We start from the raw sequence: 19293 nt of genomic DNA, 5'->3' as shown, positions 1-19293 counted from the left end.
GATGCTCAACCCACAATTTAAAGAGAGCAGAGAACAGTTCAGTTTTGGTGATTTCAACCGGGGGGGGGGAGGGAGGCCAGGGTATGGCATGGCTCAGAAAAAGGATGAAGGCAGTTTCCCTGATAGAACAAATTTTGGAACAACTGCCACGACCATGGAATCATACAAAACGTGGGTCAATTTACAAGGGAACCCTGGTTGTACTCTTCCTGAAACACATTGCAGGAACCATAATAATAAGACATCAGTTTCAGAAAGAATACATCCCTGAGCTATACCTTTCCTTTTCGCTGTCCAGCAATAAAGCATTAAAACTTGCAGTAGAAGCAGACATTTTAAACCAACAGACTATGGGGGCAATTCCATAAAGTGGCACCTAAATTAAGGCACCGTAAAGGGGCATGCTTAGCACCACTTCTAGAGTAAAGTTAAGAAGCACCTAACCTTTTATAGAAGAGTAGCGCAAAGTCGCTTTCACATGCTGAACCTTAAGCACGACAGCTTACACCAGGTCAATAGCAAGCGTAAGTTGTCACGCCTAAGTTTGCCATGCAATGCACACAACTGATAGTTATCCTATAAGTTGTTGAGTATGTCCTCCCCTTTCACAGTTGCACACTAAGAATCCGGTGCACTTTTCATACAATAGCACCTAGCACTTACATGTAAGGGAAAATTATGCTAATTTTCCTGGTAATTTTCTTTCCTTTAGTCCCATGGATCAGGCCAGACAACTGGGTTATGTCCCTCATCAACCAGCAGGTGGAGATAAAGAACTGTGCTATATGTAGCCTTATACATCCAGCTTGAGCCAGTATTCATCAGCTAGGCAGCAGAAGAGACAAACTCCTGCCTCCTACTGAAACAACATGAAGAAATGAACCCCAACTATGCCTTGAACCAAACGCACCCGACTACAAACAAAATGACATCAAACAAAGAGGGATAGGTTCTGGATTGATCCTTGGGACTAAAGGAAAGAAAATTACCAGGTAAGACGATTTCCCCTTCCATTACATCACCAAGGATCAGTCCAGACAACTGGGATGTAGAAAGCAATACTCACAGAGGGCGGGACTGGCTCACCACGGTAGAACCCGAGCCCCATGTAGAAGATCTTTATTTCCCCAAAGACAACGCATGGGCCTCCGCCAGAGAGGTAGAAAAAGACCGAGCAGAATGCGCCTTAAGATGGAGCAAAGTTAGTTTGCCCAATAACAAGCCACCGAAAGTGGCCTTTGCCCAGTGGGCCACCGTCACCTTAGCTGCCTGGAAGCCCTTCTTGAGGACCTCAAAGTAAATGGAATATCTGCCCGTGTCCCATTCTGACCAGGGAAACAGCTTGATGGCATCCAGAGCCACTAACGTTCTGCTTTGCCGGAGCCCAGCACAGAGATACCAAAGTATCTATGTTGGAGCGGCAGAATTTGAGCTTGTACCCACGGTTGCCAGATGGGCGGTTTTCCGCAACCCGCCGCGGGAAACTTTTGCCCGTGGCAGGTTGCGGTTTTTTGGGCTCGTTTTGTTTTTTTTGTGCAGATTTTGGGGCGGTTTTTCAGCCAGCGGGGGGGGGGGGGGGGGGGTCTAATGGCAACAGAGGCGGGGTTTGTGAGATTTTGGGCGGGGTTTGGTGACATATTGGGCGGGGTGATGACGGCAGGGGCGATGACGGAAAGGGTGGGGTTATGGTGGGGGTGGGGGTGATGACAGAAGGGGCAGGGTTGATGACGGCAGGGGTGGGGTGTGTGCGGTTTTTGGGCGGGTTTTGGGCTGTTTTGTGTGGGAATTTTTTTTATTTGGCAACCCTGCTTGTACCCCTCCCGCACAATATCAAGGACCCACTGATCTGAGGTGATCCTGGCCGACTCCTAGAACAGAGAAAGTGTCTTCCCGATGAGACCTACAGAGGAGTGGGTCCACAACTCATCACTGAGAGGCAAGGGAGGAAGAGGAGGAGGACAACCTCACACCAGCTGGGCCCAACTTCTTGGAGCCTCAAAAGGAAGGGCTCTGACCTTCCCGGACTGGTAGTGCTTAGCCTCCTGCAGCCAAACCCATGTGGACCAGAACTGTGCATTAGGCCTATCCTTGGGCAAGCAATGGACCTTAGAATCACCCAAATCCTTAACCAGCTTCTGCAAGTCCTCACCAAACAGCAACTTGCCCGTAAAAGGGAGCCTAGCCAGGCGCGACTTGGGAGCATTCACAGCCCAATTCCACAACCAGTGCAACACCAAAACAGCCAACGCCACGTGTTTGGCTGAGGCCCGAAGCACATCCTACAGAGTGGCAGCCATGTAAGACAATCCCACCTCCAAAGCAGATGGATGGCATTCCAGCTCCATAAGCTGCTACAACCATGACAGGGACATTCGAGCAGCATAGGATGCACAGACCACAGTCTGGAGGCTAAGTGTGGCCACTTGAAAGGCAAGCTTCAAAGCAAACTCAATCTTGCACATACTTAAGCACCGTACCACTTTCCACAGGGATGGTGGTCTTCTTGTGACAGCCATAATTAAGGCATCACTTCTAGATTGACCAAATCACTCCAGCTCCACTGGAAGAATGGAGTAAAGGCATGACATACCCTGGCCCCTTTCAGGCCAGCATTCAGGGACTCCCACTGCACCTGAATCAACTCATCCATGGCCTCATGGACATGAAATGACTTTGGAGGCCTCTTGGTCACAGACATAATGGAGCCACTGGACAGTCCTGCCTTCCAGGGGGAGTAAAGTGAAGCACCTCGAGTGCCTGTGTGATCAAAGAAGAATGTTCCTCCTTGGCAAACAACCTGGCAGCAGCGAGGTCATCAGCTCCAGAAACCTGAGTTCTTCTCCAACAGACCCCCATGGACACAGCTGCCCCAGACAGTGAAGAAGAGGAGGGGAAATCCATTTCCCACTCCTGGAAAACCTCCAGCCTGTGCTTCCCTAGGACAGCCTCAGCCTCCTGGATGCATTAAAAGCACAAACTCAGGTGAAAAGGAAAATAAGGAGGCCGAACCTCCCTTCCCCAACGGAGGAAGCGCTGTAGAAGCCAAACTGGGTGGGAAAGCATCAGAGAGCTGTGGAGAGGAAACCACCACAGCATCCAAAATGTCCATTTGCACCATGTGAAAGTGCTCCAGAGGTAGAACAGCCCACCAAAATCTCTACGCTCAACTCCCACTGGGCCTCTGAACTCATCTCTGGGCCCGCAGAAGGCTGATCCTATGCCGCTTCCAAAGTTGCACACACTGTGCACTTCCCCGACACTGTTCTCCGCTCCCACACCAGGAACAATGCTTTACATGCTCTGCAGCCATGCAATCAGCATAAAAGGGACCTCACAGCAGTATTCGCACTGTCCCAACTGTCCCTGTTGATAATGCCGAATCCACGGCACAGAGACTCTCCTTAGCAGCAGGAAAAAAACAGCCGCGAGATTTACTTTTTTTTTTTTTTTTTTTAAATCAAGAGAAGGGAGTAGCCTAGGTGGTAGAGGGGGAGGGACCGGGACTACCAAGTTTACACCCTAGCACAAAGCTACTCAACCCCCAAGCCTGGCCTACGAAGGTCCAGAGCCCACCAACTCAGTCAAGCTGTACAGGCACAACCAACCTACTGGAGACAGAGAATACTACTACTTGACATTTCTAAAGCGCTACTAGGGTTACGCAGCGCTGTACAATTTAACATAGAAGGCCAGTCCCTACTCAAGGAGCTTACAATCTAAAGGCTTGAGCTGGATGTACAAGGCTACATATAGCACAGCTGCTTTCTAACTGCACCTGCTGGATGATGAGACACATAACCCAGTTGTCTGGACTGATCCTTGGTGATGTAACAGAAATGACAATTAGTGACATCATTTACATATGTACGGGATGCTATTCTATAAAGATTTACATGCAATTGGTGCCTAAATATAAGTGCCCTTTATATGTGAGCTGGCAGCCATATAAAAAAATTTCATTATTTAAAAAAAAAAAAATGACTTAGTACCAAGGAACAGTAACTACATGTGAAGAATGGCAGAGAGAAGACTCCATCAGGAAATTAACTTTCAGCACTTGGGGTTGGGAATTTTAGCATTTCATAGTCTAAGTCCATTGTAATCTCAATCTGCAGTAAGTCCTCTTGGGCCAGTCCAGTGTTTCCTGAGATTCTAGTTTGGCAGTACAACAGAAAAGATCTGCTCAGGAAGGAAAGGTAAGCCAGAAGAATTGTGTGCACCCCTCCCCCAATCCCCCAGACTTGAAAAAGGTACCTGAGGTAAGTGTAAGCTCCATGCTAAAGAATAAAACGTAAACTTTGGTTTGATAGTTTATTTCTTCAAACTTAAAAGGTATTAATAGCATGTTTTATTAAATTAAAGATAACAAAATCAGAAGACATCAAAATGAGGGAAAAGGGGACTTTGAAAACTAATCCAAGGCTAAACAGAAATTTCAGAATGGTAAGAATTTGAATAAAATATTTTCATTTTTCAATCTCTCTTTAGTGAGCATATATTGATGGCTTGTTACAAAACATCTCACCTCACATGTGTGTCCGTTTGCTTGTAACCCACCTTTTGCCTGCTGTCACTGAACACGCATGTTTAGTGTTCTTCTCCCATGCACAGTGAAATGACACACAATGTAACCATCAGACAAATGGACAACTCAAGATGCATGCAAGCTTATTCAGTGACAAAAAGAAAAGGTTGGGGTAAAATGTTTGAAACAGAAACCATCAGAAAAAAAACCCAAAAAACACATTTTCCAGGAGTCTGGGTGTTAGTTACAGGATTTTCATAATTAACAAAATTAGTCCCAGTATCTCACATTTAAATAACTTCCAGCAGAAAGGGAGACAGTTTAGATAAAAGTTTGGGCTCTGGCTGGCTGGTTTCCAATAGACAACTAATTCCAAGTGCAATACTAATTTATATAGAAATGTATCCCTTTTACTTGTAACAGATAGAAGAGCAAGGTATGTAACAGATGGATTGGGACCTAGACCTCAGTAACTGTGCACTGTCCATCAGGCCTCCTAGATCGCACACCATTGCTGCTGCTCACTGCCCCAGCACCTGCAGTTGTTCTATCTGCTACTCTCTGATTTGCAGGAGGAAACAACAGTCTATGTTGTGCAGGTAATGTATGCAGTAAAGGATAGGCAGGCACGTCATCACTGTTACTACTGGTGTCTGATTCTGTTTCTTCAGCAGAAGTATCGGGAGCTGCTGCAGCTGCCAACGCACCAGCAAGTACCTCCTCATGGCCCTCTTCTCCTTCTCCCCTGTGGCTTCGTTCATTTGCGCCTCCTCCGTTCAGCTGCATTTGGGCAAAAGTGTTTTCTAGAGAGTCTGCAGTATCTGGAGACGGTGAGACAGGGCTTGTTGGCTGGACACCTGGAGAGATGAGAGGTCGGGTGGAAGTGGGTAATGGAAGAAGCGCAGACATGGCCCCTGGAGCTGCTGTCATACTATCTGCACCATCAGCAGAATTCTCTCGGGCTGAACTAACGGAAGCCTCCCAATCAAACCTGAGCCCAGCCACGCCCTTCTTTGGTATGTCAGTAATGTCTCGTTTTATTTTACGGCGGCGACCATGTTCATTCCGCCGGTATTGGACCATGTTTTCAAGGTCAGCCACGTATAAGAAGCCAGCAATTAGCATCTCTGTGCTCTTTTTCCCCTTGGAGAAGGCCTCCTCCAGCTCTTTGCTGGTGCGCTCATCATACTGCCACCATCCATTTCGGCCCTCATAATACCAAGCGTAATCGCCACTCCCTCGACTTGCTGCCTTCAACTCCTCTGGGGACAGCAAGGTGGGCTTATCGAGGAAATCCTCAGGGATCTCTTGACGGCAGAGCGCACATCGTTTTCCTAACCAGGAGGCACCCTTCACACACAGGTAACAAAAGACATGTTTGCATGGCAGGCTCACAGGATGAACGCATGTTTGCAGGCAGATGGCACACTCAGGCACCACCAAACACGGTGCTGTGTTGGAACACGGCTCTGTGATTTTTCGGTTCGTGGGAAGCATATTTAGTGAATGATCAACTTCACAACCAGCCATCCTGTAAGAAATCATTAAAAGGAATATATCAGTTTACTCCATTTTGTAATTAAACTTAGATTATTGAAATATCTAGTCAGGCACAAGGTCAGATTAAAGCCAAACTCCTATTTTCTTGTAACACAAGTGTAGGAAAGCCTTCAGAGCATGGTTCATGGATTCTTTCCAACCCTTCTGCATGTAAACGCGTGTACACGTGTATATACACATACACGTATATGTATATACACACACGTTTGTATGTATGCTTGCATTAGTGTCTGACCAGGAGAGGATATGTGAGGGGGAGGCAGTTTTGAAAGGTGCAGTTCCTCAATCACTATGTTAAAGTTACAGCCCAACCGAACTCGGAACCTTCGGTTTCTGCAGAAAATGAATCTGTGACCAAAATAGGCTGCTTGGTTTTGGCTGTAAATGAGATCAAAAAATGAACCCCCTCCCCTTTACAACACTGCTGTGTTTTACTTGTATAATACAAAAGATGGTGCCCCAAACATCCAATGCCGGTTATGTCTGGGCACTTGCGCTGAATATCTGACTCTCACCAAAACATATGCAGGCCATACGGAGTTATGCGGATCCCAGCTGAATATCAACCAGGACAACACACGTCTCCCCTTCTGCCCCCCCCCCCCCTCAACTGCAATCCTCCCTCCCGTCCAGGACTCACACGTCTCCCCTTTCGCATTCCCCCCCCCCCCCCAACCAACTCCAATCCCTCCTTCCCGTCCATCCCCAAGTTGAAGCAGGCCCCCTCAGGCCTACCTTAACTGGTGGTCTAGTGACCAACGGGGGGCAGGAGCTAACTCCACTCACTCACTCTTGCTCCTTGTATGGCTCCTGAGTGAAAATGGCTGTCAAAACCTCTGGCTGTAATCTTGCGGTACTAGAGGCTGACCACTACCAGTAGTACTGCGATACTACTGCTAGAACTTGTGGCAGCCAATTTCAACCAAGAGCTATGAGGGGAAGGAGTGCGTGAAGTTCACTTCTACTCCCATCGACCACTAGACCACCAAGCTGGTCAAGGCAGGCCTAAGAACCCTATTGGAACAGGGGGAGGGGGGGTCATCTCTGGTCTGCAGGGCCAGCTGATATTCACTGCTAGCTAACCAGGCAAAGTTACGACTGCTATTTATGTAGGCCTACATACCCAGTTAGCTACACGGGCAGCTACACAGGCACCAGCACTGAATATCACCAGCACCCGAATAACTGCTGACTCCTCCCCAACTCTGTTCCCATAACGCTTTTCTCCTGCCCAGATTTAGAATGGATGGTTAATACCATTATTCAGCAACATTGCCCAGTTAAGTGTTACTGAGTATATCAGTGGCCGGCCCCCCGGAGAACAATTTAAAAAGGCAGGAGCCTCTCCTACTTCTTCAATCGCTTTGAATATCAGGCCTCATGTATTTTGCTTTAACCTGATGAGCGTATAACTTTTTCACACTGAGAAATGTATTAATTCCAATGTAAAGATGTTGCTTTTTGCTTGTTTGACAACTGTATTTCTACCCTTTTAATTTTTCCTGTTCTGTTTATTCTTTATGCATCATTTTTCCTGTTTGTTAAAAACTTCAAAGATAATGAACAGGATCCAATAATAAGCCAAAGAATGCTATGAAACAAAAACAGGAGAGGGTGAAGAGGAATCAATTACTACTACACATAATCTGCTTTACAAGATTCCTTAGCTTTTCCATGGGAAAGCACATAGCCAGCATGGTGTAACCAAAACCTATAGCAACTGCTGACTTGTTAGGCTCAAAGACAATGAAACTTAGGCTCAAGTGAAGTATTTATGACTTCACTAGAGACAATTTAATCCTTGTACACCACTGTGATCTCAACAAGCCATAAACAAACATAATACAGGATAAGCACCCACACAAAAGAGTGATTAAAGATGTGAAGACCTGAATTCAGTGAAAAGATAAAAACTCAAACATTCTGAAACATTGCTACAAGCTAGAGATGTTTTAAACTGCTTTATTCTGGTTTCCCCTAACATCACTTTATACAAAGTCAGTTTTCCAAAGAACATAAAACACAGCTACAATGCAATGAGATTGGCAGGAACAGAGAAAGTCTTGATCATCATATGGATTTTTTTGACTGGAACTGAAATGTAATGAAGATACTGAAGGGAAGATAGATAACTGGAGTCAATGTGATCAATCCTACAGAAAACTGAAATCATTTTAGGTTGCAATATAGGAACAGAGGTATTGCATGTGAACTTCCCAAACAGCATAAATCTTGGGTTCTGATATTAAATCTCACAGGCAAACCCAATTCCCACCAGCCCTGGTTAAAATGTAAAGGAAGAGCACTGGTAAAGCAGCCCAGTGACCATCCTGGAGATATAGTGAAATTAGAAAAGGTGCAAAGAAGAGAAACCAAAATGATAAGAGGGGATGGAACTACTCCCACATGAGGAAAGGCTAAACAGGTTAAGGCTCTTCAGCTTGGAAAAGAGATGGCTGACGGGGGGGGGGGGGGGATATGATTTACAAAATTCTGAATGGAGCAGGTGGAGGTGAATCGATTTTTCACTCATTCAAAAAGTATAAAGACCAGGGGATACTCAATGAAATTGCATGGATATATTTTAATACAAATAGAAGGAAATATTTTTTCACTCAAAGAACAGTTAGATTTCAGCAAAGCTTTTGTCACGGTTCCCCACAGGAGGCTCTTAAATAAACTGGATGAGCTGAAGATAGGACCCGAAGTGGTGAACTGGATTAGGAACTGGTTGATGGACAGAAGCCAGAAGGCGGTAGTAAATGGAGTTCGCTCAGAGGAGGGAACGGTGAGTAGTGGAGTGCCTCAAGGATCGGTGCTGGGGCCTATTCTGTTCAATATATTTGTAAGTGACCTTGCCGAAGGGTTAGAAGGTAAAGTTTGCCTATTTGTGGATGATACTAAGATCTGTAACAGAGTGGACACCCCGGAGGGAGTGGAAAACATGAAAAAGGATCTGAAGAAGCTAGAAGAATGGTCTAAGGTTTGGCAATTAAAATTCAATAGTCTTCACTACTGGGGTATAATTATCCTTTCAGGGTTTTTATTTATTACCAAATATAAACTAACAACCCTTTCTTACTGTGTATCATATACAAGAGATGCAGCTGGGATGCCAGTCGTGAGTAATAATGGTACCAAGTGATAGAGATACTCCCTCTACCCAGCCTTTTTTACCAACAGGGGAACCCATTCTTCCGGGAGACCAGCCTCAGCTCCCATCCAGATCCGACCGACGCCGCCGCAAATTGCGGGGTCAGAAAGAATAGTGTACAACCTATCTGAAAAAGTCCTCACATATTCTCAATTGGAAGTCCTTGAGTTGGGATTGTCGTTTGTCCCTTTCAGAAATTATGACGCTTTCTCCAATTGCCAGTATTTGTATAAGTTTTTTAGAAAACTAAAACTGAAAGTGTAGGGGGTGAGGTTGCACTACTTGAACTGACATACCTTTTATACTTGGACTTTGAATATACTTTTGTGTTTTAACCAAAGAATCAGAGTTCCTCTAATGAGCCTAAACTAAAACCTTACAGCTTGAACTTGTTAATAGTAAAACCTATTTGTTAACTAGCAGCTAGATAATTTGTAGTAGTCAGCAATTAAGGCTTGTAAGGGAGACAGCTAGCTCTGTCAGCGCAATCTCGTGATCAATACACAGAGGCTGTATTATGTGGATGTGCTGAAACAATATAATAAGTTACATTTTCTTGCAAAGTAACATTTTCTGTGAAACTGACGTATTCTTTCTCTGTGAGAACTACAGAACTACTAAACTGTACTGTGCATGTGCTTGTGTGATGTATGGCATGCGTTATGCGCATGATCACTAATGATGTATAAGAGTGAGTGTCAGATGACGCTCGGGGCGCAGTATCCTGAGTCAGTACTGTGTCAGCTAGCTAATAAAAGTTGCCTTGCTTTGGAAGTCAGCGTCTCAGCCTCCTGATTTACTTGCTGATCAGTCCGGTTACATTTGGCGAGCCAGCCAGGAGGCGGGGCCGAGGATATTTCCTCCCCTCCCTGATAGTGGTACGGCTGAGCAGAGACTGACGATTCTCTCCAGCTGACCGGAGAGTGCGCACCGCTGAGTTCAGCGTCTGGCCGCTGTGAGAGAATTGCGCAGGGCTGGGTAGCCTGCACAAGGGGTGCGGGATCCTAGCAGGACAACTTTTTGGGTCTCCGGAGACTTTTGAATCCTGCAGCAGAATCAGGCGTGTATACTCGGGGTAGCAGCTGACCAACCCGGTAAAGGGTCGAAGAGGGGCTTGATCACCCCCTTTGCCAGTGCCGAGTAGGGACTAGGTCCCAAAACCCACTAGGCTCCGGGCGGAGACAGGAGGATGGGTTTCCTGTAAGTGTGAAAGCAGAGTGATTGGCCCTGCGGTTTCAAGCCGGGCGACCGCGTCTTGGCCAGGGCGAGTGTTGAACCTTTTGTATCCGATGGAGTGGGACCCCTTACCCCTCTGCTATCCTTTACCCTCCTTCTGTCTGTCTACTATCCTTTGGCACCGTCGTATAGGATAGGCGGGGGTGGGTCTACACCTTTGGATTTAATGACTGAGCACTTTAGCGAAGTGTTCGACCAGAAACAATGTTCCAGGGCAGGGATGATACAGCGCTGTCAGTTTATGTAGCATGGGTTAGGTCGGTCTGTCGACTGGCCGCCAGAGGGCACCTTTGCCTATGAAAAAGTTGCTGCTGTTCAGAACACTGTTATAGTTGACGGTAACCCCGGCTGTCCGGAGGATATCCCGTACATAGAGGGGTGGGCGGATGTGGTTCGGAACCCGCCAATATGGGCCCAAAGGAAGGTGGAGAAGGCAGCCTTAATGGTGGTGGCCCAGAGAAAAAGCCAGAGGCCCAAGTTGAAATCCAGATCCCAGTCCCTACCTACGGCAGTTGGGAGGGTTGCTGATGGTCACACTGTGATGTTAGGCCCACCAGTTCAAAGAAGGTGGTCCCCGTCTTGGAGAAACCGGAGGAGGAGGATCCCATGCCCAGCCCGGCGCCGCCTCCTTATAGCCCAATCTATCCGGACCTTACTGAATTAAGAAAGGGGGGAGGGGACACTGGACCTAAATCCCAGGAAGTGAATTCAGACAGCCCACCTTCACCTGATCAGAGTTCCCAGTAGACCAAAAGCCCTCTAGGAAAAGCCAGAGAGTTCTCAAGGAACCCACCCGCTACCCTGCCACGAGTCCAGTTATAGTTTCATCGGACCGCCGAACCGCAGCCGACTTGTATTCCATCAGAGAAGCCATGGTACAATTACCAAATCCTGAGGATCCAGACCATCCGATTGAGTCAGTTGTCTATAATCATGTTCCTTTCTCGAGTTCGGACCTCCTGAATTGGAAAAATCATGGGCCCACATATGAACAGAAACCTGAGCAGCTTATCGAATTAGTGGAGGGCATAATATTTATCCACAATCCAACCTGGTCTGACTTGAGGCAACTGAGTTCCCATATATTAACTACTGAAGAACGCCGACAGTTGCAACAGAATATGGAAGAGGCAGTTCGGCAGGCACATCCGAATGAACCAGATTTGGCCAATCGTGTCGCTGCCCTGGTGCCCACTACCCAGCCTGAATGGAATCACCGAACTCCAGCTGGCCGAGAGTCCTTACATCAATATCAGCAGGCCTATTTGGCAGCCTTGAAGAAGGGAAAGTGGAAAATTACCAATATGGGAAAGATTCATGACATAATACAAAAGAAGCATGAAAGCCCAGGTGATTTTCTGGAGCGGCTTATGGATGCATTAGAAAGAAGCTGCAGAAGACCGAGGGGTTTGAGGGCATGAATATAAGTCAATTGAAGGCGATGGCCGATCGTGTTTTTGGATATCGAGATCAGGAGGAGAAAAGTGAGGCCCGAAGAGAAGCAAGCAGACAGATGCGTGAGAATGCTACCTTGTTAGCTGCTGCATTGGAAGAACACCGGGGACAAAGCAGAGGAGCGGCCGCACCGGAAGAACGCAGGGGACAGTACAGGGGCAGGGGTCGGAAGTTTCCCCTAGGGAGGAACCAGTGTGCATACTGCAGGCAAGAAGGCCACTGGCAAGCGGAGTGTGGAGAAAGAGGGCGAGGCTGGGGACGCTCGGAGCAGCAGGAGTGGCAGATGGCTGTGAATGCTGTTCAGGCACATACAGCATGAAGACACCGGGAGGGGAGAGTCCCCACTGACCCTCTGGTGGAAATTCGGGTGGGGACGCAACAAATGAGAGCCCTGTTAGACACAGGGGCCCAAAGATCTGTCATCACTACAGGAATAGCCCCCGAGACCAAGGAAACCATACCGATAGTGGGGGTTTCGGGGAAATCCCTTACTGCGCCTCTGTTGAAGGAACGTCAAGTCCAGATTGGAGGGAAGACAGTCTCTCACCAGTTCATACATATACCTGGGTGTCCCGTTCCTCTTATTGGACGGGACCTGTTATGTAAATTGCAGGCCACTCTGAAATTTAAACCCACTGGGGAAGTTGAGGCCACTTTTGAAGAGCAGCCAGTATCCCTTATTTGTCCTGTCCAGGAAGAGTGGCGATTACATGCTCCTCTGGTTGTTACCGCCGCTGTCAGTCGATACATAGAAGATACTGCATTTGCACAGCAGAGGAGGATTCTTATGGCGTGAGTACCTGGGGTCTGGGCAGAATTGAATCCCGGAGGACTGGCTGTAAACGCCACCCCTATCTGGGTCGAATTAAAACCCAATGCTCAAATTGTTAACCAGGGCCAATACAGTATACCCTATGCTGCTCGACATAGTATGCAATCGCATTTGCAGAAACTCCTCCAACAGGGAGTCTTGAAATCTACCAGATCAGCCTGGAATACCCCATTACTGCCAGTCAAGAAGCCAGGGACCCCTGAGTACCGACCTGTTCAGGACCTGAGGAAAGTCAATAACCAAGTTGTGGATATAGTTGCTCTTGTACCTAACCCCTACTCCATTCTAGCCCAAGTGCCGGCCCAAACCAGGTGGTACAGTGTCATAGACTTAAAGGATGCTTTCTTCTCCATACCTCTTGCTGAGGAGAGTCAGCAGTTCTTTGCATTTACATGGGAGGACCTACAGACCGGAACTAAACAACAATTTACCTGGACTCGATTACCGCAAGGTTTCAAGAATTCGCCCACTCTGTTCGGGGAACAACTCGCCCATGGTTTGAAAACGTATCAGACTGAGTATGGGCCTGTTGTCCAGTATGTGGATGATCTGCTGGTAGCCAGGGAAACATACACTGATTGTGCAGTGGCAACCGTTAATCTTCTGAAAACTCTGGAAGCGCAAGGATACCGAGCTAGTCGGAAGAAAGCGCAACTGTGTGAAATTGAGGTTGAGTACTTGGGATTTCGCCTCCGGGAAGGTACCCGAAGGCTCGGTATGCCTTGTACTCAAGCTATTTGTAGCAAGAAAAAAAGACATAAAAAGAGTAGTGTTTGGAGAGGTAGTGCTACTTAGAAAGATACATATATATGATACACAATTAAAATTCAATGCCAAGAAATGCAAAGTGATGCACTTAGGTAACAGAAATCCACAGGAGACGTATGTGTTAGGTGGCGAGAGTCTGATAGGTACAGACGGGGAGAGAGATTTTAGGGTGATAGTATCTGAGGATTTGAAGGTGACGAAACAGTGTGACAAGGCAGTGGCTGTATCTAGAAGGTTGTTGGGCTGTATAGAGAGAAGTGTGACCAGCAGAAGAAAGGGAGTGTTGATGCCCCTGTATAAGTCGTTGGTGAGGCCCCATCTGGAGTATCATGTTCAGTTTTGGAGGCCATATCTTGCTAAGGATGTAAAAAGAATTGAAGCGGTGCAAAGAAAAGCTACGAGAATGGTATGGGATTTGCGTTACAAGACGTACGAGGAGAGACTTGCTGACCTGAACATGTATACCCTGGAGGAAAGGAGAAACAGGGGTGATATGATACAGACGTTCAAATATTTGAAAGGTATTAATCCGCAAATGAACCTTTTCCGGAGATACGAAGGCTGTAGAACGAGAGGACATGAAATGAGATTGAAGGGGGGCAGACTCAAGAAAAATGTCAGGAAGTATTTTTTCACGGAGAGAGTGATGGATGCTTGGAATGCCCTCCCGCGGGAGGTGGTGATGATGAAAACGGTAACGGAATTCAAACATGCATGGGATAAACATAAAGGAATCCTGTTCAGAAGAAATGGATCCTCAGGAGCTTAGCCGAGATTGGATAACAGAGCCGGTAGTGGGAGGCGGGGATAGTGCTGGGCAGACTTATACGGTCTGTGCCAGAGCCGATGGTGGGAGGCGGGGATAGTGCTGGGCAGACTTGTACGGTCTGTGCCCTAAAAAAGACAGGTACAAATCAAGGTAAGGTATACACAAAAAAGTGGCACATTTCTTGGGCAGACTGGATGGACCGTGCAGGTCTTTTTCTGCCGTCATCTACTATGTTACTATGTTCCTATGATGTGGTAATGGTGGTTACTGTATCTGGGTTTAAAAAAAAAAAAAAAAAGGTTTGGACAAGTTCCAGGAGGAACAGTCCATATTCTGTTAGTAAGATGGACATGGGGGAAGCTACTGCTTGCCCTGGGATTGGTAGCATGGAATGGTGCTAATTGGGTTTCTGCCAAGTACTTGTGACCTGGATTGGCCACTGCTGGAAGAAGGATACTGGGCTAGATGGACCACTGGTCTGACCCAGTATGGCTGTTCTCATGTTCTTGTGAGATAAGCAATGCTGCTCATTGGAGACATCATCCAACAGCGCAGGGACAGAACTGCTCCCCCATACACAGAATTTCAGTTCCAGCGTACTCAGCATGTATAACCCCTATCTGCATTCAGTGGTCTCCCCGGCTCAATTTAGTAAGGACGTTAATGAGTTTGAAATGACATTTCTCACGCCAAAATGAAAGTTTTAAAAACCCCAGTGCGTGCTTTTTCTGGCATTTTCCCCAAAACGAACACACACAAATTCCTGTAAATGCTGGAAGTAAACAAAAATGAACATTTTGGGGCTGCACACTCTTATAGTTAGTAGGCAACTCTTATGTGGAAGGGAAGCCCTGCACAGCGCATCCCAGCAGAGCGCCACCATTTTGGAAGCAGCACTGGAAGGAGGGAGCATTATTCCCTCCTGTCATTTGAACGTACCGGGGATGGGGGAGGGTGATGGTGAGCAGGGCTAGCAGTCCCACTGGACCACCAGGGTCTTTTGGTGTTTGGGGGGGGGGGGGGGGGGGAGGCAGGCAGGCTTAGGTTTGACAGGTCCAAGAGAAAATCACACCTGTCAAACCTATTCTGCTGGTTTCCCCCATTCTTTCCTTGCTTGACAAACCCTAACGCCAGCTCTGAGCTGGCGTAGAATTTGAAGTGGGAGCAGCACCCATGTTTTGCGCAGTGCCCACTGATCATAAGGGAGGAATGTGGGAGACTATCATTTGCATGCAATTAGCCATCAGAGCCGACAAGCGCGTTGTTACATGCACTCACTGGCTGTGATCATCGGGCAGGAGCAAACATGGGCACTAGTATGGTGCTATGTGGCCTCCAGCGCCCACGTTTGTTTTTTTGATCATCTGCACATCGAGGTTGCTCAACTGCTTGTAGTTTTTGCAATTTCGAGAATAGCCCGCACTGACAGAGTGTGAGAGTGGTAGCTTAAAAGGAATGCCCGATGGTACAGAGGTTCTGGCTTGCGGTGGCTAGGTATTTGACAAGGTTATTGTGCCGCGGTGTGCCTTGTTCTCCGACTGGCTTCTTGCTAAATAATAAGTTTTCCATATTCCAGATCGCTCGCAGACTGTTTGTCTGCAAAGCAGGAGCTATAGGTAAGAGAATTGAACTGGGGGTCTGGGTGGGGGGTGTGATTCCTTCGTTTTGGGCCTGGAGAAACCGTATGCATGCATTGATGCTTTTAGAACGTCAGTATGCTAGGTGTTCTCCTAAGCACTTGAAGGGATTTTGTGCCGTGTGGGATGTGTACCTTTGGTCCTTGCCACAAAGTTAGGAGCTTGATTCTTAATTCTAATTGATGTTCTGGGCCTTGGTGGTGGTGCGGGGAGACTCCTTTCAATTTCAGTTAAGGTGGTTTGATTTCGAGGACTCAGAGTGTAGGTGTAGTATATGAGGAGGGGTGTGCGCTTCTCCCCTCCCCCTCCCCTTTTTTTTTCTTTCCTCTTTCTCCCTAGCTTTAAGACATGATTTCAGTGTGGTCGGTTTGAGGGGGCGGGAGGGAAATTCCTGTAAATGAGTTTGATGACTAATGTTGTAATCTGTCTGATACGTTTTATGGAAGTTTCCAGTTATTGTATATTGGGTGATTGGTTGTTTTGATTTTTTTTAGATTTAGAATTTTGCTCACACCTTTTCCAGTAGTAGCTCAAGGTGAGTTACATTCAGGTACACTGGATATTTCTCTGACCCAGGAGGGCTCCTTGTACCTAAGGAAATGGAGGGTTGTGACTTGCCCAAGATCACACCATTGTCATCAATAAAAATTGTTGAGATCAAAAGGAACAGACTGCCAGAACAGCTTGACTGAAGGCAATATCTGCTACTGAAGTCTGTCCAAAAAGTAATGCAAACTGAAGTATGGAGCAAGAACTATGTCACTGCTTTTGCAGACTAATAAGAGATGCAGACTAACAGCTGATGTTTACATTTAATAGGTTTCTTGATATACCATCTTTCTAAATGGTAATCAGACCCATTTAAAATCTAGGTACAGGGTAGAGTACAAAGGAACTACAATTCCAAGGACAGAAAGGCAGATAGTGGAAGAAAAAGGCAACGGGAGGATAGAATGAGAGAAGCTAAATGGAATTAGGGATCACTGTATGCCTCAGTCACCAGAACTGCTGCCACACATCAGCTACCTCGTAAGGGAAGACAAGGAGAAAGGTGCGTTTTTAGTGAGGTCTTAAATATGGGATAAGAGAGCTCACTACAAAGCAAGAGGGGTAGGACAAAAAGAGGGAGAGACACAGAAGCTTTATCTCTGGTTGAGGCAAATTGGGAGGGAAAGATGGAGGGGATGCAAATCTGTTCTGTTACAGATCAAAAGGATCTGGAGGGTACACAGGGTGAAATGGCAGGGGCAAGATGGTGGTGGGGGGAGGCTAGTACAAAGTGCCTTGTGGGAGAAACTTCACTCAGGTGCTGTCCAATGACATCACCCAATGAGTGCATGACTCAGTCCTGCTTGTCAACTGAAAACTAGCAGGCCCTTGGTAAGTGAAATGATGTTTTCCCATAAATGGAGGACCAAATGATATATCTAGCACTAATCTCTCTACAGCAATGACTCCCAATTCTGGTCCTGATGAGCCATTAACAGGTCTGACTTTCACAATATGCAAAATATTCTAATCAAACCAGGTTCACATATTGATGACTGATTCTAGTCCAGTGCGATTCAATCCAGTCCCTGGCGCACACACAGCCAGTGGGGTTTTCAGGATAGCCACAAAGATTATGCATCAGAGAGTGGCCAAAACTGGGGTTTTTTCACCTCCCTCCCCTCCGAACCTGACCATGCTAGCACCACACCCAGTCAAAATGGCTGCTGTGACTTCTAGCAGCAGTCTCGTGAGGCTGCTGCAGCAGCAATCCCAAGTCACTCCTGCCCATGCCAGTTTCAAACTCAAAATGGCTGCAGAAACAGCATGGGCAGGAGCAACTTGGGATGGCTCCTGTCTCAATAAGGCCACAAAGTCCAGAATTTTGCCAAAGCTAAAAATAAAGCTTTGTGGAGCACGAGCTGTGCGCCACCACGCAAGCGCAAGAGCCTTCCTGCCCACAGCACAAACGCGATCTCCTCAGTTTAATACTAAAGCAAAAAATAAAGTAAAAATAACCATGGAGACAACTCCAAGGGGAAGTGGGTGGGACTGTGAGAATATGAAGACTGCTGTCCTCAGAGAATACCTAATACAGATAATTATCTTCAATTTCTCCAAGGACAAGCAGGCTTTATCTTCTCACAAGTGAGGAATCCCTAGAATCCAGGCTCACCCAAAACAACAAACACTGGTCAACAGGGCCTCGTGACAAGGACATAACACAGATTAACCTGAAACTATATACAATCTGAATGATGAAGCAGCCTGGAACAAAATAAAAACGAGCCTAGGAGGGTGGAGTTGGATTCTAGACCCCAAACAGATTCTGCAACACTGTCTGCGGAAACTGACTGTCGCATCAAGTATCCTGCTCTAGGCAGTATTGAGATATGAATGGGTGGACTGAAGACCACATTGCAGCCTTGCAAATTTCTTCAATGGAAGCTGCCTGGGCATAAGTGAAGGAAATGCAATTTGCCAGCCAATTAGAAATGGTGAGTTTCCCCGCTGGCGACCCCCATCCTGTTGGGATGAAAATTAACAAAAAACTGGGCGGACTGTCTAAAGGGCTTTGTCTGCTCCATGTAAAAGTCCAATGCTCTCTTGCGGTCCAAGGTGTGCAAGCTGCTTTCGCCAGGGTGGGCATGAGGACAGGGAAAAAATGTTGGCAAGATAAATCGACTAAGGTGAACCCTTACGGAGTTGGTCTTGAGACCAGACTGATAAATGCAGAAGGTATTCAAGCAGGGTCAGTGAAGGCCAAGAAAGAGGATCTAAGGCCTTGCTGTCACACCAGACAGCAAACCTCCTTCATTTAAAAGAATAACACCTCTTAGTGGAATCTTTCCTGGAAGCAAGCAAGACTCGGGAGACACCCTCTGAAAGACCCAAGGAAGCGAATTCTAGGCTCTCAACATCCAGGCCGTGAGAGCCAAGGGCTGGAGGTTGGGATGTAGAAGTGACCCCTCATTCTGGATGATGAGTGTCAGAAAACACTCCAATCTCCACAGTTTTTTGGAGGACAATTCCAGAAGAAGAGGGAACCAAATCTGACGCAGCCAGTAGGGCGCAATCAGGATCACGGTTCTGCAGTCTTGCTTGAGTTTCAGCAAAGTCTTTCCCACCAGAGGTATGGGAGGATACGCATACAAGGCCTGTTCCCCAATGTAGGAGAAAGGCATCTGATGCTAGTCTCTCGTGGGCCTGAAGCCTGGAACAGAACCAAGGGACCCTGTGATTGGTTTGAGTGGTAAAAAGATCTACCGACGGGGTGCGCCCCACACTCGGAAGATCTTGCGGGCTACACCCACATTCAGAGACCACTTGTGAGGCTGCATTTCTCTGCTCAGTCTGTCGGCCAGACTG

General features: G+C 47.0%; 1 protein-coding gene across 1 annotated transcript in view; it reads right to left on the bottom strand.

Annotated features, from left to right (window-relative positions):
• Positions 1-4593: 4593 nt before the first annotated feature.
• The window catches only part of RNF146 (ring finger protein 146), a 32788-nt gene continuing 18088 nt past the window's right edge, over positions 4594-19293 (bottom strand). The window contains exon 2 of the mRNA XM_030196862.1: positions 4594-6056. Coding sequence (XP_030052722.1) covers positions 4985-6055 — 1071 coding nt within the window. The 5' untranslated portion in view covers position 6056 and the 3' untranslated portion in view covers positions 4594-4984. The remainder of the gene's footprint in view (positions 6057-19293) is intronic.

Source organism: Microcaecilia unicolor, chromosome 3, assembly GCF_901765095.1.
Source record: "Microcaecilia unicolor chromosome 3, aMicUni1.1, whole genome shotgun sequence".
Lineage (NCBI taxonomy): Eukaryota > Metazoa > Chordata > Amphibia > Gymnophiona > Siphonopidae > Microcaecilia > Microcaecilia unicolor.
Note: the sequence above shows the minus strand (reverse complement) of the source record. Positions and strands in the feature narration are given on the sequence as shown.